The 20,890-nt window shown below is 31.8% G+C and overlaps 1 protein-coding gene across 1 annotated transcript; it reads right to left on the reverse strand.

Moving 5' to 3' along the window:
- Positions 1-7,418: 7,418 nt before the first annotated feature.
- On the reverse strand, positions 7,419-15,652 carry LOC145125179 (homeobox-leucine zipper protein PROTODERMAL FACTOR 2-like). The gene is made up of 12 exons (XM_079060670.1): positions 15,439-15,652; positions 14,336-14,582; positions 13,879-13,996; positions 13,005-13,193; positions 12,458-12,898; positions 12,269-12,370; positions 9,387-9,584; positions 9,126-9,300; positions 8,749-9,020; positions 8,572-8,667; positions 8,027-8,411; positions 7,419-7,824 (listed from the first exon to the last, which is right to left on the reverse strand). The coding sequence occupies exons 2-11, from the start codon at positions 14,560-14,562 to the stop codon at positions 8,028-8,030; spliced, it is 2,202 nt and encodes a 733-aa protein (XP_078916796.1). The 5' UTR covers positions 14,563-14,582; positions 15,439-15,652; the 3' UTR covers positions 7,419-7,824; position 8,027.
- Between the last annotated feature and the right edge of the window lie 5,238 nt (positions 15,653-20,890).

A 20,890-nucleotide genomic window follows, 5' to 3' on the forward strand; every position in this document is an offset into this window, starting at 1 on the left:
AATTATAACTTGTTCATACAAACTCTGTTTTTTACGCTCTTTATATCCACGTGTAGCTATCAACGAGATCTACAACTTTCGTTTAGATTCCGTCAGCTAATTTTGACTTTATTTTTAAAGTTACATTTTAACAGACTTAGACTGTTAAAGTTCATTTTAGACTGTTAAAGTCCATTAAAAATTCATAACTTTGCCATCCGACGTCCTTTTCGACTGCCTTTTTATCATTGAATTCCTATTAACGAGATCTTCAATTATCTTTTAGATTGTTTCAACTAAAAATCGACCGATCTAAAATTTGAATTCTGAGCTTTATATCGCTATGCTGAATCTTACAAAAATCATAAATTCCTCTAACGAAGTCAGATTTAGACGTTCTTTATATGAATGGTTTTCGTTTGATGATTACTACGACTTTCGTTTAGACCACTTAGGATAAAAAAGTAATTTATCAAAAATTTACTTTTTACGATAAGCGGAGTCATGCTGGTTTAATCGTGAAAATTCGAAGCAGCATAACTTCTTCATACGAAGTCGGTTTTCAACATTTTTTTATATGTACGGAATCCTTATTATATATACTATAACTTTTGTTAAGATTATTTGTCATAAATAATATTCTATCAAAAAATCATTTTTAATGCTTATTATCTCTAAATTGACTAGCCTGAATCCGCGGGTGTTACAATTATCTCCTCCTTAGGATGATTACGTCCCAGAATCATCAAAAAACCAGAGCTTGTATAATGACTCTGCACGTTATATTTTCATCATAGGTTATAATCGTAACTCTTATGTCCTTTCAAATTTGTATCTAACTGTAGGACTTCTTGACTGTTGGCGGTGCTCAATCTTGTACATGCTCTTTATCCTATGTTGGAATTTCAATCGTAACCTTCGAGTTACAAACTCAATCCCTATTGGAGACTCCTGATCCTTCTTAAACAGACTTAAATTAAGAGAATGTATTTGCTTCAATTACCTTAACAAACTGATGGGTTGTGCATCTAATGACCTTTCGTCTTATGAGGGAATGGCTAGACTCAGGTCTTTTGACTCAGACTCCAACATCGATGACACCTTCCTTCATGTTCTAATGTGATATAATCACATTATAGCACGTAGAAATTCTAGCTACAGGCTGCTTAGCCTTACCGACGGTCGCGACACTTCTGTCGATTGCTTTGATTATCCTTTCCTTTAACAGCCTGACTTGATTCAGATGCTACATCGAACATGGTTCTATGAACCAATTAACTTATTTTGCAGACTTATTCTCAAGTCGTACTCGATTTGATATGACCACCAGGGTTGGAATAACAGTCATCTTCATAGTCATTACCGAAACGATGGTAACGACGGAAACAAACGAAATAAACTCAACTACTAATGCCTTAGTAACCTTGTGACTTTGTGCTTCCGGTAGTATAGGCCTATACTACCTTTCACACCTACTCATACTCTTCCCAATAATTGTCTCACAATTTTCCAAGTCGCCATAAAAGAATTTCACATAGTCATTTAACACATCGGATAACATAACTAAGGTTTATATTATTTCTTGAAACGATTACATAGATATTTAAGTTCACGCTACACTATTCCTCTTATATTAGGCTACACCACATGATATTATCTATATAGGTACTTTATATCTTGATCTTCAGATATATAGATCCTTACTCTTGATCCCTTGCATTGTCGCCTGCTTCATCAAGGATCATCTGAAATGCTCTTGACTTTGACTTCGGCGGCTCATTAAGCTTTGCAGCCTCCTTCTTCTTCGGGAAGTCCCTACCAATATGTCCTTCTTCATTACATCTGTAACACACATTCTTGTTGGATGTACACTCATTGGCGTAATGACCAGTTCTCCCACACTTGAAACATGTCAACTCCTCGTCAGATTTACCAGAGTGTTTCTTCCTGCACTTCTCGCACCACTTTTCCTCATTGATATCTCCAGACCTTTTGTCGTTAGGATTGTACTTTGAAAATCTGATCTTTTTATTAGACCTTGAAGATCCCTCAAACGTCATTTTCCCTCCAACCTCCGCTCTCTCCAGACCCTTTTCCCTTAATTGAGTCTCTACGTTCTTGGCTGCCCAGATGGTGACCTTCAAAGTGGTTGATTGTTTGACCATTGGACCAAATTCCGCTGGCAATCCATTAGCAAACATGTTGAATTTGGATAGTTCAGTTGGAACCAAATAAGGTACAAACTTCATTTTCTCCATAAAACTTGCAGCGTACTCGTTGACCCTCATCCTTCCCTTCTTTAGATTCTAGAACTCGTTGTTGATTTCCAAAAGACCCTGCTCAGAGCAGTACTGCATTTTCAGTTGCACCAAAAAGTCTTCCCAATACATTTTACTAGCTTTCTCCTTTGGGCATGGTATCAGCCAATAACTTCCACCAACTTAATACCACAGTATTTAACTGTCTAACCATGAGAACAGTCTTCTTCTTGTTGTTGGAGTCATAACTTTCAAACATCGTCTCCATCTCGGAGATCCAATGCATGACTTCAACCGGTGTTAAGCATCCATAAAGACTTAGTGGCTTGGATGCCATGAAATCCTTGTACATGCATCCACATCGATCATTTCCTCCAATGGGTTGGTTTCTTCTAACCATACATGGCTTAGCTTGACTGACAATCTGACTATAGTTTCCTTCCTATGAATGCTCTATGTTCATTTCAGGTTGTACAATATGTACAATAGGTTCATCCCATTTATTACACAACATTTGTCTCATCTCCTCCCTTTGTTAGGCCATCGTATCCCGAATCATTGCTTGGACTCCTGCCATCGTGATTGGCTCGGGTGCAACTACTACCTCTGGTGAACACTCAATCACTCGTGTCTCAGACTGCTAATTACTATTTCCCAATCCGCTTTGATTTCTCACCATGTCAATCTATACACCAAAGCAGATGTTCAGTGTATAGTGATGAGAATTAAGATAGGGAAAGCTTTATTTACGATAGACGTATAAATCTCTTTATCACTCCGAAAAGTTTCATGTCAGTTCTAATATCATAGTTAAACGTTTAGAAATCTAAACACATAAAATTTCCAGATCCAGTCGGCACTATACCATAGATCTGATATCATCATAAAGCATATAAGGCATCTTATAACATAAATCATTTAGAACATGAAAGCAATTTAGCCATCTTCCCTAAATAAGCTAGTGTTTGTGTCTATTCAAGCATACTTCCTAAATATAGCAGACACTCATCTCATAATCATCGCTTAGCATTCTAAGTTTAAGTCTATAAATCCTACGAATTCCTAGTTCGCTTAAACTAATGCTCTGATACCAATTGTTATATCTCTAATTTCACGGCCATAAAAAACTGATTTGTTTATGCTTATTTAAAAATCAGAGTATCCTTTTTGAGGAATAACATTGCGGAATTCGTTCCCAGAAAACATGATAATGATATTATCAAAGCATTTCCGAAGAAATGCATTTTATTTATATTAAAACATTGGGATGTCATTTTCAATACTGAAAAAAAAAATATTACAAGCCTTACAGTAATTAAACTAGTGGCCTAATACTCCTTGAATCTCTCAGCAGAATGTATCTTTAATATCGGTACATGTGATACAATAAACTGAGTGGGTTAGGTCGGGAAACCTGGTGAGTACATAGGGTTTTCAACCCACAATAATATAATTAATATGTTTAATCATCAAACACGTAACCTAATTTCTCATCCCCATTATCTTCTTTATTCTTAAGGATCTACTCTAAGGATCATCTATGCTGACAATACTAGTTCAGGGATTCCTCCATGATACTTGTCAGTAGGTATTCTTCTATATTTATCCCTAAGGAATGGTCCTAAGGAATAGGTATGAATTCCATCGCTTCCAGAGTTTATCTAATAGGCACTAAGTCCATAGTTGCTAGTGTTATCTATTTGGTACTAAGTCCATAGCTGCCAATGTTTATCTAATAGGCACTAAGTCCATATGATCATCTTCTTTATTGACAATATTATTTTAGCGAGTCCACCGACAATACATGTCAATGGGTTTTTTTAGTACATCTGATGAACACATGGTTCATAAACACTTACAGGTTGTGAGTCTGCTAGCGTTCCACTGGACTGTCGAGAATAGTCCATGATTGCCATCTATACTATGCTACATGACGTCATCTTTAAAGTCAAGGCCTCTCATTATCTATTTCATCTTTCATCTCTCATCATCTATATCATCTTTAATCTATATCATCTTTCATCTACCAATCTTTACCCAATATATTTATAGGTATATAAAAATATGTATACAGTTTAAATCAAGTAAAACATATATAAATCGTTCATCTAGCATAGATATTATGAACACAGATAATAGGAACATATAGCATATAATTATCTTAATTAAATACTTCATATCTATGTGTAAGATCAAAGTAACTATGCACTCACTTGTTAAGGTTATGACTCGAAATTCGAACAGCGCTTCGCTTCTAGCAACTATCTTTCCCTTTGACATAACCTAGTATCATTATCACTATGCCTTAGTCTAATATTTCTTGCAACTAAATATTAGTTTAGATTCATCATTAGTTCAAATTATATTGATCAATAGTTGATAAGGGATAACCAGGTAAGATCATATCGAAGGTAGGGTTCGTTTGGCATACAAAGTATACTGTTAGGAAAGCCCACTTTAAACACCTCACTAAATCTAGCCTTGTCATCATCTCCGTAAGTAGATCAATCTGCATAACGACTTGGAATGACTGATAAATTTTGTTTATAGGTTCATAATAATGATAATAACTTAAATATAAGTTATACTTAAAGTACAGTAAGCATAACTCAACTTACATGTGGTTTAGCGAAAAACATAGAACTCCGTGGTCAGAACTTCGTCGTTGAATCTTTCTTCTAAAAAGATTCTTGTAGCACTTCAGCGCTCACTTTACTATACTAAAACTACAAAAAGAGAAGTCGAATCACGAGGGACCGAAATGCTCGAAGATAAGAAGAGAAATACTCTTGAATCATGAGAATGCTGCAAGAAATATGAGAGCCTAGACCCTCATATTTATAGTAATTAAATTTTCAAAAACCACCATTTATAGTTACTTAAACAACCTTATAGTTATTTAAGCGACCAAACGCTCATTTATAATACTATTTATTTTAAATAGATTTAACGATATTTGTACTACACTACTGTCGAAGGTATTCAACATTAGTCTTATAACGATTGCATCGTCGATACATTTCCAATGATATATATATATATATATATATATATATATATATATATATATATATATATATATATATATATATACACACACACTTTATTTTAATACGTTAATATGCTATTATAAATTATAACTTGTTTATACGAACTCCGTTTTTAACATTCTATATATCCACGCGTAGCTATCAACGAGATCTACAACTTTCGTTTAGACTCCGTCGGCTAATTTTGACTTTATTTGTAAAGTTATATTTTAATATGCTTATACAGTTGAAGTCCGCTATAAATTCATAACTTTGTCATCCAACGTTTGGTTTCGATTGCCTTTTTATCGTTGAACTCCTATTAACGAGATCTTCAATTCTCGTGTAGATTGTTTCGGCTAAAAATCGACCGATCTAAAATTTGATTTCTGAGATGTATACCACTATGATGAATCTTAGAAAAATCATAACTTCCTCTAATAAAGCCATGATTGTTACATCATGGCTAAAATCACACCATATTTCTGTTTAATTTTGATTTACATTCAAGTGCTTGAGAGTATGAATTGTGGTTGTCATACTCATGGTTAATGCATATATGATAAATATTCTAGCTTACCTTTTTTAGTTTTTAGGATTTTGGTTATTATTTTTGGTTTCTAAATTACAAATTAGTTATAATCTGCCATCTTTAATTTGAAGAATCGAACATTCTTTGGCTATATATATATATATATATATATATATATATATATATATATATATATATATATATATATATATATATATATATATATATATATATATATATATATATATATATATATGCGTAATGCATTAGTAAATATAGCTAATTAAATAATGTGAAGCTTTTTGAAACAAAAGAAGCACCATTTGACACTTTTGTACCCCCAAACTTTTCTGTTTATTAAGATAATTACGGTTATAAATAGTATTTATATTGGTAAACTTATAATGATTAATTATGTATAAATAATATTTTAAATGTATAGAAATTTTAAATAATGTTCAATCCTGTACCAAAATGATGATTGTTTAAAATGTTTGGCTATACAAACTCTATATATAAGCTATTTAAAATATATAAAACCCGATAATAATATTCTATTAGAAAATAACCTTTCCATAAATAAATGATTGAAATTTGGTTTTGAAGAATAAAAATCAAGGAGATTGATTTATTCATGATATATTTTCTAATACGTACCTTCCTTAATTTCCGATTTGATATTGTAAAATATAAGGGGATTTGAATTTAAATAAGTTTAACAAGTCTGATATTGCTTAATATGAGGGGATTTGAAATTTGAAAGACAAACAAATAGACTTGAGAAAAGATGTCACGTGTACAACATATTGTTTAATAGAGTGATAAGTGACAAATTTAGGTTTATTTATTAGAAAAGATAGATTATCATTCCAACTTTAATTTGTGGGAACTTCCGTATGTGATGTTGAACTACATGTTGCAGATGGAACCGGGTCTTGATGTTAAGCTCATGTAAGAAAGCCATGGAAATTTGATCTTTTTTTTTTTTTTGGTAATATTATGCCGAAATTCTTTTTTGTTAAAAACGCCATTGAAGGCTTTATTTTTCTAATAGTTGGTTTGAAGGATACAAGCCCAAATCTCCCTTTATTTTTCTAATAGCTGGTTTCAAGGATACACGCCATTGAATTCTTTTTTGTCACTTTCATGCTATGTAGTTGTTAGGTGGAAGGTGACATGCAAAAATTTGTATAAATATGTTAATGGATATTCAAGCCCAAATCAACCTTTATCACTTATTGATAGTGAATCCCTAATTACCTTCATTGCTTGTGAAGGTTAAAAAAGGAACAGGGAAATGGACCAAGGATCAGAAGATGAAGAAACATCCCAAATCATCTTTATTGGAAAGGTTTGACTATTTTTTTTTTTACCATTTTCATCATAATTTGTATTCAAATCTGTTGAATTTCGTAATTTTGATGACTTAACATGCTATGAAATGTTTGTTTTAAAAAAAATGCAAAATATTGGAGGCATTGGAGGGCACCACACCATAATATAGGCATCAAATGAAAAATGTTGGAGGCTTCCTACATGGTGCCTATGTGGCACCAATTGTTGAAGTCAATTCAAGGCACCACACCCTTTAACCTAACAAAATTAAAAATCAAATATAAATAAAGTGAACCTGAAATTTATTTCCCAACATAAGTATCAAACCAAGGAATAGCTAAACATTGGACAAAAGTGCTAATCTGACAGTAAGAGTTGTTGCCTGTAGCTTGATGCAGGTTACCAATTTAATTCTAATCCAAAAAACACAAAAGACTGAAAATCTCTAATGAAACCCAAGAGAAAAAAAAAAAAGAAGCGTTTGAGAGTTTTAACTAGTATTTACTCGACAAGGTCTAAGTTTACTCTATAATCTTCAAGATATGCAAAGTCAATACCCGAACCTTGATAAACCTTGAAAATTTCTAAAGGAATGATCGTTCAGGTTCGTTCTTGACTTCTTCCATCTATTCCTAAAGATAACAGAGAAATTATCGCCTGCCAAGATGTTTTTCCCCTTTCCTTCACACCACTGCAAAGTACATAAATGGATAGATCTAATCAAAACAAAATGCTATAATTACAATTCGTATGGCTGATAGGTATACAACACGCATTGGAGTAGCCACATCAGTGCAACACCCCTCAACCACCACCATGTTAACCTAATTAACGTGTATTAAAAAATGAATAATTTGAGATCTGATGTAACCAAGTGAGGTTGGTTGTTTTACCTTATAAAATCCCCATTGCTTTACTCATATTAGAAGCGACTGCAGCTTTGATCCTTTCAACCGTGCACTTAATAAGACTATTAACTGTTGCCACCGATCGTAGTGATAGTTTGGATGTAGGAACCGAATCTACTAAAATCTGGAATGCGATGGTGAGTAATGATCCACCGGTTCCACCAACAAGAACTCCTCCTTCATAATGTCCAGGTCCATCAGGAAGTATGGCAAAACCAGATGGAAGCAACGCAACATAATCTGGATCACCTCCATTTAATGCAATATTCATTGCACCAATATCCACTGGTGCATATATAACATATGAACCTGTAAAATCGGTTGAACTCTCTTGTAGGATGAGCATGTTGCTCTGACTTGAATTTGCACTCTACAATGTAAACAAGTTGAAAGTCATCTGATTAATTAATTGGCAAGAGATTAAAATGTTTATTTATAAAGTTGCATATTGACATATGAAATGTGTAAAATTCATATATATTCAGTATATAGGAAGAACTAAGTGTGTTATATTTAATTCTAGAGCTTACATTAACACGCAGCAGGGAAACACAATTTCCTGGATCACGACCATTGGCAATGTGTGCGATTTCTTCAACATGCCCACAATTTGAAAGTATGTCCCACTAGATGTATAAAATAGAATTAAAGAGCTAATGTCATATGAATATATAAGGTTTTATATTAAAGGCTAGTTGCATAATTACCTCACTCCTAGAGTTCTCATCGCGAAGAAAATTGAAAACCTGTTTTGGTTGAACTGGTAACCAAAATGAAGTTGCAGCACTTAGCACAATACCAGAAGGCCTGCCTGGATCATCTACACTCTTTCGGGTCATTACACGCACATCATCTCCTCCACTACCAGATAAAGTTGTCCATGTGTGAGCAGTCGAAGCACCAATCCCACTACAGAAGCTCAACACCATTCTTTCTGCTAACTTCAACATACTCTTTCGCCCTTCTGGAGACATTATAACTGTAAAAAGAATGAATAGGATAATCATTTGTTTTATTAAATAATACTAGAAATGTTCTTTAATCAGATACTAGGAAAGATATGAATGTGATCTAAGAGACTTGCCTCCGACATCTCCTGCAGGAATATTGCTAGCCATTGCGCTTGCAAGTCGTTCACTTTGTCTATCTAAAGTGGCTACCCATCTTTTTGCAGCAAATGCTAGACCAGAGTTTACTAGTACCTTATAGATATCATGAACGGGACCATTATCAACTTCAACATGTTCGATCCAAGTGACCTAGAAACAAAAACAAGACATGATTTGTGACATCCATTTACTTCATCAAAGCTAAATAATATATTGATTGAAGCTAGAGGGTGTACCTTTGAGTAGCCATTAGGAAGTTCTTGAATCAAGCAGCCAGAGGGCCTTCTCCTACATCTTGAACTTGATGAGCGCATATTATCCAAGGATACATCAACAACCGCCCACGTCCCATCACCATGTTGTTTACAATACCGAACGAAATAGTTTTCTCGTGTTGGAACGAGTGGTGAAGGAATTTGATATTCAGCTGTCATCTGGAAAAACAAACCGTTTAGAACAACATAGAAATAAATACAATTGGGGTTTCATTTTATAGCTCACTACAACAAATACAAGTATATTACACTTCATTTCTCCACTAATTATCTTGACGTGCAGATACCATAATCTTTTTCATACTAAACACATGTGAAAAATCCTAAAGTGTGTAAATAATAATCTTTGTCACATCTAAGTATATATATGCAAAAATAATAAATACTGAAGCCACACGTTGTTGTAGTAGGCCTTTTGAAATTGGCTAATGAATCTGTTTCCGGGGAAAAATTCACAATGACCTTTTTTGCAACCTACTGCGAGTAAATATCTTAGTTGTTGATTACCAACTTTCAACAAAAAATTATACTTGATAAAAGGCCGACGTGTGAGCTGAATTCTCCCTCTTTAGGAGTTATTTTGTTTCTTATTGGTTTCCAAGTTTTAAGGATCAGGATACATTGCCATTTGTTGGTAGTTAATTACAAGTCTTTACATTATTTTAGGATTATAGTTTCTTAGCTGATAAATATAGCCTTAGATTAATTGTTCTAATCTTCTTATTATACTAATAAACTGTGTGTAAGACCCATGTATTACATGAGTTTATTTAAAAAAAAATTAAATATGAAATTCTAAACATTTGATAAGTTTGAATTTATAAGAAAAAAAATATTGAATTATCAAAATTAAAGTATTTTTTCTTTAATTAATTTAAATAAATTATTTAGATAAATAAACAAAGGAAACTAATGAAGTTTTAATTTAGAGATTTTAAAATTAGAAGGTAAGTCTATTAATGAAACTGATACTCATTTATTATTATATTTATTTTAATTATTACATTTAAATACTATGTGTAATTTAATAAAAAAGAAAAAATAATAAAATGACATATAGAAAAAAAAAACTAATTTAAAATAAGCATAAAATGACATGTAACAAAATGAATAAGAGTATGGCATGCGACAAAAAGATCTTTATTTATTATAATATATAATAGTTATTAGTGTCACTTGTCATTTTCTCATAATTTACATTTTTTTCAAATGCTCTATAAATAACATTTGTTATTTTCTCATCATTTTCTTAAAAAAGTATTGATGTTGATAATAAGTTAGACAATTATTTATTTGATCTCTGATTTTTAAGAGAAATTTAATTTCATCTTTAAAAAAGTATTGATGTTTGATAATAAGTTAGACAATCTTTGATTTATTTCTTAAACATGCAAATGTTTTGTCAATTTATCCTAAACCGACGCAAGGTTTGTCGATTTTCTCTAAACATGAATACTTTCAAATCAGATTTCTCTTATACATTTTAAGGTGATATTGGACAAACGGCTTCAGTGAAATATGACCTGCCATTGTTAGATTGTGATACCAATTTTTCTTTATGGCAAGTCAAGATTAGAGAATTAATGGCTCAAGCAAATTTTGATGATTCATTGAATTCTTTTTAAAGCCAAAAATCAAATCGACTAGACTAAAAAGGAAGGAGAAAGATTATAAAGACCTATTTCAAATTCAACTTCATTCTCCCAACAACATTCTGCAAACTAGAAGTTCTAAGGAGAAGACCGAAACTGCTCTTTTGCTCAAACAGTAATCCATATGGATGAAAAAAAAGATCTTACCGGTGAAAATGTATTTAAATCATAAGTTGTTTCTATACAAATTACAGGATGAAGGAAACCTTATCATTCATATTTTTTGATTTCAAAGAGATAATTTCCAATGTGGCAACGATGGAAGTGAAGTACAATGAGGAACATTTGGGTTTTCTTATGTTATTTCATTATTGTGTTCATATACCAATTTCAGAGACACCATACTTTATAGTTGTTACCCTCACTCTCAGGTTTATGAAACCTTGTATGCTAAGGAAAAATATGAAACAAATGGTATCTTTCGATGGACCAGACATGGAAATATTATAAATAAAAGGGGCGAAACTCAAATAGATTCAAGGGTAAAGAAGATGACAATTCTACAAACTATGCCCATGAAGTTTCGAATAAGAGGTTTTTGTTGTTATTGTTGGATATACCGACATTGATGATAAATATGGGGTCTTGATTGTGTTTATACTTACCTTATGTGTTAACATAAAGATTGGTTTACCACCTTAGAACCATTTCAAAAATCAAATGACTATGAAAACGGTTTTCAATGAGGATGAGATATCGGTCCTATCGGTGACCTTCAACCACGCCGTCGTAAATACAAAAGTAAAACAGTACCTCCTTCTTTTCCGCTTTAGTGTAATTCTTGCATAACTCCTCTCCAACCGCCCTGAACGATGGTGTAGGCCAGCTTAACTCTAGAAACTCCAACATTTAAGGGCCTATATAGAGATTACAAGATTCCTAGAGATTACTTTACCTTTTCTGACCTTAAACCCTAAACCCTAAACCCTAAAGTCTGATCCTGAAAGACGAGTGGATCGGAAGAGCAAATGTCGCTTTTATGCTTCGTCGGAATTGGTGATATTTCTTGTAGTGACATGTAGAAATCAATTTGATTAATCGGTTTAGACTTTTAAGTCTAAGATTCGGAAGTGATTGTGAAGCATGTACTTCACAACTTTTTTAATTTCAAATATAATATGCCTAAAATTATCTAGAATCAATTGAATTATTGCATTGGATCCACAAGACATTGGATGACTGATTTCTTACCACTTGAAGAGCTCCATTATAATTGCCAGCCACTCCGGTTGAAAGCACTTCTAAAGTCATTGCTCTTGAAACAATGCCACAAAACACATTTGACCATTGATTCTGAAAAATCATGGTTAGATTAGGGAAGTGCTTCATCATTTATAATAATGTTACCACAAAAAGATAGCATGTTTAGTAAATATATACCACATCCATTAGAATTTCCACAAGAGTCATATGATTCATGATGACGACCATCGATTCCCTTGAAGCTTCAGATTTCAATCCCATTAGTTTCGGCCCAATGCCTCTAGGAAATGACCGCATATACTCATCTTCACTTAAAATCTCATGAGAGTTATTTGAGGTTGGAACCCACAAGGGCTCACAAACCTGAGCCATTCTAACCAGTTCCTCCATGGCTGTAACAGCTAGCTCAATGATAATAGGCTTCTCAGCCTCAGTAGGGCCAGCCATGGACCGAAGAAGGTCGTTTGTTCCAAACATCTCGCCTACCATCCCTTGTTGTGGACTAAAACTAGGCACAGGTAAGTCAAGTGAGCGAGAGGGTCCTTGAGACGATGCATCAGGGTAAGAGAGCATTGGCTTGCCAACATACTTGGCAGCAATTCCAGATATCCTATCAATCTGTTAAAAAAGCCAAAGAAATAACTTTGGTATGTTATAAAAATAGCACTTACCCTACTTAAACTTGTGAGGAAAATATTATTTCTTAGGGTAAAATCTAATATACCTCTTCTTGTAGACGAGCATTTTCAATCCTCAACTGTTGTTCATCAAAAGACATTTCACCAATAGCTGCTGGCCCTCCACAGTTAGGACAGTTGGCGTTTGCGAGGGCTTCCTTGTACCGTATGTTCTCTGCCTGGAGCTTTTCATTTTCATTCCTCAGCTGTGTGTTATCAAAGCGTTCATGCTGAGCCTAATACAGAAGGAAAATGAAAAAAGGCCAGAATTTGAGCAGTTAGCTTATGCAGTATAATATCAATTTTTAACAGCTAGCTTATTTAGAATAATGTTGCTTGTCTAAATACAAGTATAAGTGCAAATACAGTCAACATTCGACTAGGTGTGTTCCATCACAAACAAATTAATAACAAGTAATTAATGGATTGTATATACCCATCACAGGAGAGGAAAAAATGGTTAAAACAGCTAGCTAATTAGTGTCGTTACTTATTATAGATTTAGAAAATTGCAACTATAGTTAAACCAAATTGATGTCAGAATACCAAAATTAATAAAGGATTATGGATGTACATATGATAATAAATAAATTTTCTCCATATAGGACCATCAGACGAGGATACATTTATGCCTGTGTACATATAATACGCTTTGAACAATATGGAAATTGCGATATTGAGCGTCTTAGCTCTAATAGACAACCAACTATATCAATGACTAAATATGACTTGCTAGTCATTTATGATATTCCCCATTGAAAAAGCTAACACTGACTAAAGAGGTCCAGGATCATATTATAGTCACATAATTAAGTTGTATAACATAAAAAAATAAAAATAAATAAATAAGTTGTACAAATTACATAGCAACTTCTTTGAACCTTCATAGTACAAATTTGTGTTTTTGTGCAAGTTACTTACCTTCATTTGTGTTCGTTTGTTCTGGAACCAAAATTTAACCTGCAAAGGCTCTAAGGATAGTCTTCTTCCAAGTTCCTTTCTTTGCTTATCATCGGGATGGGGGCACTCTTTGAAAAACCTACAAGTATATTAAATAGTATAAAGATCAAAAAACCGAAAAGAGTAATTCAAACTTCTCTCCTAAAAGGAGTTAAGGAAGGATTAATAACATGTACAATCTGCACTCACCTCCTTCCAAATTTGTATTTGATACAAATAATTTTTAACATTTGAGTAAAAAAAAACACGAATTAAAGAATTTTAGCCGCTCAAAAAATTTATGTATACACTTTGTAAATTCAGCGTACTAGATATTCTAGCTCCATTACAACATACATGAGCTGGGTTCGAGCCACACCCAGTAGAGTGAAACCAACAAAAATGAGATATACACGATTAGGGTAAAAGAATAACTCACGCTTCCATTTCCTGGATTTGATGTTGAGTATGGCGATGGTAGCGTTTCTTTTTATTGGCATGTTGACTGGGATCTTGATCATCGCCTGAAACAGCTTCCATGATATCGTTCCCGGATTTACTATCATGATCGTCATCTCTAAGCATAACAAGATTATAATCTGGGGCTCTATGACTCATATCAAGAAGATGATGATGATGATTTTCAAACATGTTTGGCTGAAACATCTCTCCTTTCAAGGCTGCTTCTGCTCGAATTTATGATGAGCTTAGCTTGAGGTTGATAATAAAAATTTCTTGAAACAAAAACTATATAATACATGATGCCTCCATTAAAAATACATATATCCAAGCTCAGGAGAAACAAATATTGTTGCGACTCTCATTAATTTTCCAGGTTAAAACAACAAAAACTTGAACATAAATAAAGAATAGAGAGGAGGATACGCTAATAATTAACTTTTGACTAGCAAGTTGCATACATAAACACAAACAAAATACACATATATATTAATTGCAGAAGAAAAGATATTTTTATTCTTTGAACAAAAGTCAACTTTTAATGACTTTGAACTTTTAGGACTTTTTCCTCTCTATCTCTCTATATCTCTCTCTCTCTCTCTCTCTCTCTCTCTCTCTCTCTCTATATATATATATATATATATATATATATATATATATATATATATATATATATATATATATCCCTTCCCCTCTCTCTCTAGAAAGAGAGCTATTTTGTGAGCTTTACTTCTTTGGTTAAACGGGCTTCTTAATGGTATAATATATATATATATATATATATATATATATATATATATATATATATATATATATATATAAAAGAGGACTTTAAATGGCAATTTCTATTAATTACTTTAGGACAATGTAACAAATATAATTTTCAACCCATCTGGCCTATGAAAGACCAAATGTGAGAAAGTTTAGCCCCAAAATAAATAGAACATACATCAGTTCAAAATAAAATATAACCAAAACCTCCATAATCATTTCAATTTCATACCCTATCTTCTCTTTCAAAGTAGAAGATCGTAGAAAAAATAATCAGTTTATCGCTTACAAAAGTGGAGAAGATGGACTTACAGGGTTTTTTTTTTTTTTGCTTGTGAAGCTTAAAGTGAAAGATCTGCTATTCGGGGAAGAGAACAATGCCAATGGAAAACCACTTTCAAGAGAGTAAAAGAGTAATTTCAGGCGGTGTTGGAATGACGATCACCTAATTTATTGTGAAAAAAAGTCTTAGAGAGAGAGAGAGAGAGAGAGAGAGGAGGAAAGGAAAGGAAGAGGTTGGAGGATTGAAGAGATGACAGCCAAAGGAGTTAATGCAGAGGTATTGAGAGGATGTGCATATGCATTAATTATAGAGGATTGAAGTTTTAATTGCTAAGAGAGAGAGAGAGAGAGAGAGAGAGAGAGAGAGAGAGAGAGAGAGAGAGAGAGAGAGAGAGAGAGAGAGAGATTTCAATCTTTTTTTGGTGAATCGTCAAAAAAAAAAAAAAAAAAAAAAAAAAAAAAAAAAAAAAAACATACACACACCTGTGCATTTATCTTTAAAAAGATTTGAACATCCATCTTAAGGATTATACACATTTGATGGATACGATTAAACGAAAGTCACCATGGTGGGAAAGAGTTTAATATCTGATCGATGTTCAAACTATTATCACTCGTTGTGAGTATGCTAAATGATAAATATGATTACACTCAAAACTCCATAAATTTCACTGCATATTTGTAGTTGTTTTTCTCTCAGAGAAGTTACTATTTCAAGCTACTCTTTTTCATATCTAGCTACTATCTTTATTATATCTATTTGAAGTCTTTTATATGTTCCAATAGCAATCAGCATTTTCATGGGAATAAAAAGCATCGCCCCCGGCTAGCTATCAGACCTTTGTTGTTGTTTGCGATATAAATAATCATGGTTTTGGATTTTTAGCCTCTTAACTTGAAAGTTTAGGCCTTCACACATTTGGCTTGGGGTGGGATGCTTCGAATGAACCTTTTAATGGAGAGAAATCAAATATATATATATATATATATATATATATATATATATATATATATATATATATATATATATATATATATATATATATATATATATATATATATATATATATAGGGCTAGATTATAATGTGGATGGACAACTATTGTGTGAACTTGTGGACAGTGCTATTCTATAAGAATTAATAAGCGAATAGGTTGTTTAGTAATGTGAATACGTTCAACCTCACATAAATATCGTCATTTTCATGCATTCTCACTAATTATTATTCATTTTTGTTGTCACGCATCGTTTTCCACTCATTTTCATTCTTACAGAATATGACTCAGTAAATATTCTGTCAATATTCTAACAGAATTAGATTAATAAAAATATATATATAATAACCTTATAGACGATTTAATTAGTAAGAATGTGTGATAATGACAATAAATATGTAAGATTGAACGTATTTATATTATCAAACAACATATTTTCTTTGTCATTCTCACCGAATAGCATTGTCCACACGTCCACATAATAGATGTCAATCCACATTTGAACCTACCTATATATATATATATATATATATATATATATATATATATATATATATATATATATATATATATATATATATATATAGGGTTTGGTTATAATGTGGATGATATGTATTGTGTGGTTGTAAAGACAATTATGGACCAATAGATGAAAAAAATGAATGAGTTATGATTGAATGTCTATGATATTACAATGGAATAGCATGTATCATATAATCCTACAAATATCATTTATAAGGGCATTTTAGTAAATTGAACTTTATTTAAAAATTGAAATTTCTGATTTTAAGGGATAATTGATTATCTTATTTTAAATTTTTTATTATAGAGGATATTTATTCTCTTAATTCAGACATTCTGAAAGAATATATTTCAAAGTATGGTGTACATTCTAAGGTGCTGTTTGTTTTTTCTGAGGCAAAATGTTTGCAGTCTGCGGACCACATCTGCTGACCTCTGCAGTAGAAGAGGTGGACCAAACGTCTGCAATCTAAATAGAAGATTGTTTGTTTTTTAACATCTGTAGGCTGCTTGAATAAACTAAAATCTAATTAAAATGTTTTTTTTTAAAAAAAAACTTAAAAATATTTTTCAATAATTTTATAACTTTATTATAGATAATTAACAAATGTATATCAACTTTTATGTATTATTGTATAAAAAGTAAAAATAAAATGGTACGAATTAACGTGTATATTTGATAAAAACCAACAAACTTTGGTTGCAATGTTATACCTAAACGTTGTAATTATGGATAAAATAATTTAACACATAAAATGAATGGAAATAAATTTTGATTTTGAATGAAAATTTTCAAAGTTTTCATTTTACTTTTTAATTTAAATCAATTAAAAACTTGGCATAAATATTTTTTTTCCCAAGAAATAAATTATATTGTACTAAATAATGTTTTATAAAAATTAGCACAGAAAATATAAGACAATATTAAGATTTTTTCCCATATCTATATAAACAGCTTCTAATACCATTATTGTAATTAAATCTTTATTTATAAATTTGTTACAAATGTCTAATACCATTATTCTAATACCATTATTGTAATTTTTTTTTTATTAAAAGTTGTTTATCATATAAAGTAAGAATAAATCTAAGTTTAAAAAAAATTAACAAGATATGTGTTTTTTAGTCTAGAAGATGTTTGAACACTCTGCTCCATGTCTGCGCCAAGAAGAGGACGCGCAGACCTTTTTAGGTTTGCAGTCTTCAAAAAAACAAACAGTCTGCAAAGCCTAATGTCTGTGCGTGGTCTGCACGGCGCAGACAGAAGTGGTCAAGAAGATTTGCAGACAAAAACAAACAACACCTAACTGAATATGCTTATAAAGATGAATTTAGTTTTTTCTTTTTAAACAAAACTCTTTCTTGGCATAATGTAACATTACAACATATTTATCAAGAATAACAATTTGTATGAAAAGAATAATACCACTAATAATGGTTAAGTATACGAATAACAATTGTTAAAATTTGCATTCATTTTTAAAGAATATGACTGAAAAATAAAATTACAATCATTCTGAAAGAATACAACTAATAATGGTTAAGAATGACATTTATTATTAAATACTAAAACTAATAATTAAAAATTAAAAACATCAAAATCTAACAAAAATACTAATACATTCTAAAAAAATGTTGTTGCTAAGAATCACTTTCATTTATGCAGTATATTCTTCGAACTTCATTTCCCAGAATTGATGCACAGTGTATACAATTCTAACAGAATACACTTGATTTGTAGGTCTAGAAAAAGAATCAACCAATTGTATGAGGATTAAACAAACAATCAACTATTATCAAATAAAAGCAAACACACCATATGTTTTACTCGTGCTAATTAAGTAAATAGTAAAATTGAATAGATTTATATATAGATAATAAAGAATAAGAAATAAAAAATCAAATCAAAGTTTAGTTAACCCTATATTATCCGTAAATTAAATAATTGAAAAACTTTAATTTGCCAAAAATCTCAAATCAAAATTGTTTGTTTTAACAGCGAATCCACCTCGCGTAACTTCAAACAAATCTTAAGTGAAACCCGATTAATATAATCCAAAACGAAAAACAAATAATTTGACAAAACTAACCAACATTTTCATGGAAACACTTTTGATTCATAAGAATAAGAATTGTTCAAAAAAATCTTAAGTGGAACACAATTAAGCATCAAAATTTATTCTATAATTTTTTTGCTGCCCCCACTTGAAAGATACCAAAAGTCGCAAATGTATAAATATATGATTTTGATGCATAAAAAAAGGTTCAAAACACATGAATTAGATATTAGGAGCATACCTCGTTTAATCTTGAGGGCAACGTTGTGATCCTTTAGAGGAGGTTGCGCAGGCCATCAGTTGTGATCCTTTAGAGGAGGAGGAAGATAGTGATGGAAATAATAATTGCTCCAATCAAGTATTGCCCCTTTTTCAAGTCCTAATCTGCTTCCATAACCTTCATACGTTTGGGGTGAATTAGCATATTGTTGCTTCACGTCCATCAGTTCATGAAAGAACTCCCGCCAAATATCCCGAACTCCGTCGACGAGTTCTGTCTTCAAGCCATGATTGATCACCTGGAAGGACCCCCGCTCAAGGCACGTTGCCGATATTTCATTAAAAGTAGATTCCCAGAGGGTGAGATCATCGTTGGTCAGTCCGTCGAGGTCGATAACAGGTATGTTTATGTCGTCGGATGAAGATGAGTTAAAAACGGGTTGATCCGGTGGTGGCTTGATGTATCTGTCGGGAATTACTGGTTTCCCGCTTTTAGATAACGATTGCACTCTAACAACCGGTTTAGGCCAATCGCGAGCACAAACCATGGTTGATGAGAGAAGTTTGAGATGGAGGAGGAGGTGAAAGTGGTGGCTTTAAAGGATTTACGGCAATGAATGTGAAGATCTGGGTCAACGAATTTCACTGATTAGAATTTCCGGCAATGAAGAGATGTTGGTGAGGGATGATGCAGAGGCATTTGTTGTCGCCGTAGGGTTATCTAGGTGGGGCGAAGAGGAGGATACGTCTGGTTCATATATAGTTGTAAATTGTATGCTAATTTTAAGGGATATCAAATGATTTAGTTTTAATTTTACCATAATTAATTATAACTAAGTTACTATAATACCCCTACATTATTTATTAATTATTTTTAAAATTTTATTGGTCCTTATGTCCACACAATAGATGTGTATCCACATATGAATCTACCTCTCTCTCTCTCTCTTTCTCTCTCTCTCTCTCTCTCTCTCTCTATATATATATATATATATATATATATATATATATATATATATATATATATATATATATATATATATATATATATATATATATATATATATATATATATATAGAGAGAGAGAGAGAGAGAGAGAGAGAGAGAGGTCGCTTCAAATGTTTCTCACATCTATTGTGTGCTAAAATGCACCAATAAGAATTTAGTAATAATTATATGTATATATTAAATGTTATCCATACTTATAACTCATTTTTATGGAAACTAATTAAATTCGTCATTAATGTCAACAATAATATTCTTTCAGAATGAATTCATATCTACAAGAATTAGAGTGTATTCCAGCAGAATGAGAGTGTATTCTAGTAGAATATACTCTCGTTCTTCATATTCCATGCAACTTATTGTATTTTAAGTGAGTGAGTCCTGAAACAAAATACGAACTCATATTGAAAAACCAAGATGCGAATTCTTTATGAAAGAATGTTATTGCTGACATTAATAACAGATTTAATTAGTTTCCATAAAAAGAGAATTATAATTATGGATATCATTTAATATACATATAATTATGGAAATCATTTAATATCTATATTTATTTAATTAAATAAATATTTAATTTACTAAATTCCTATTGGTGCATTCTAGCACAAAATAAATATAAGAAACAAAATAACCTGGTCATATATATATATATATATATATATATATATATATATATATATATAT

This window comes from Lactuca virosa, chromosome 7 (genome assembly GCF_052849685.1).
Source record: "Lactuca virosa cultivar CGN04683 chromosome 7, Lactuca_virosa_CGN04683_v6, whole genome shotgun sequence".
Taxonomy (NCBI): Eukaryota; Viridiplantae; Streptophyta; class Magnoliopsida; order Asterales; family Asteraceae; genus Lactuca; species Lactuca virosa.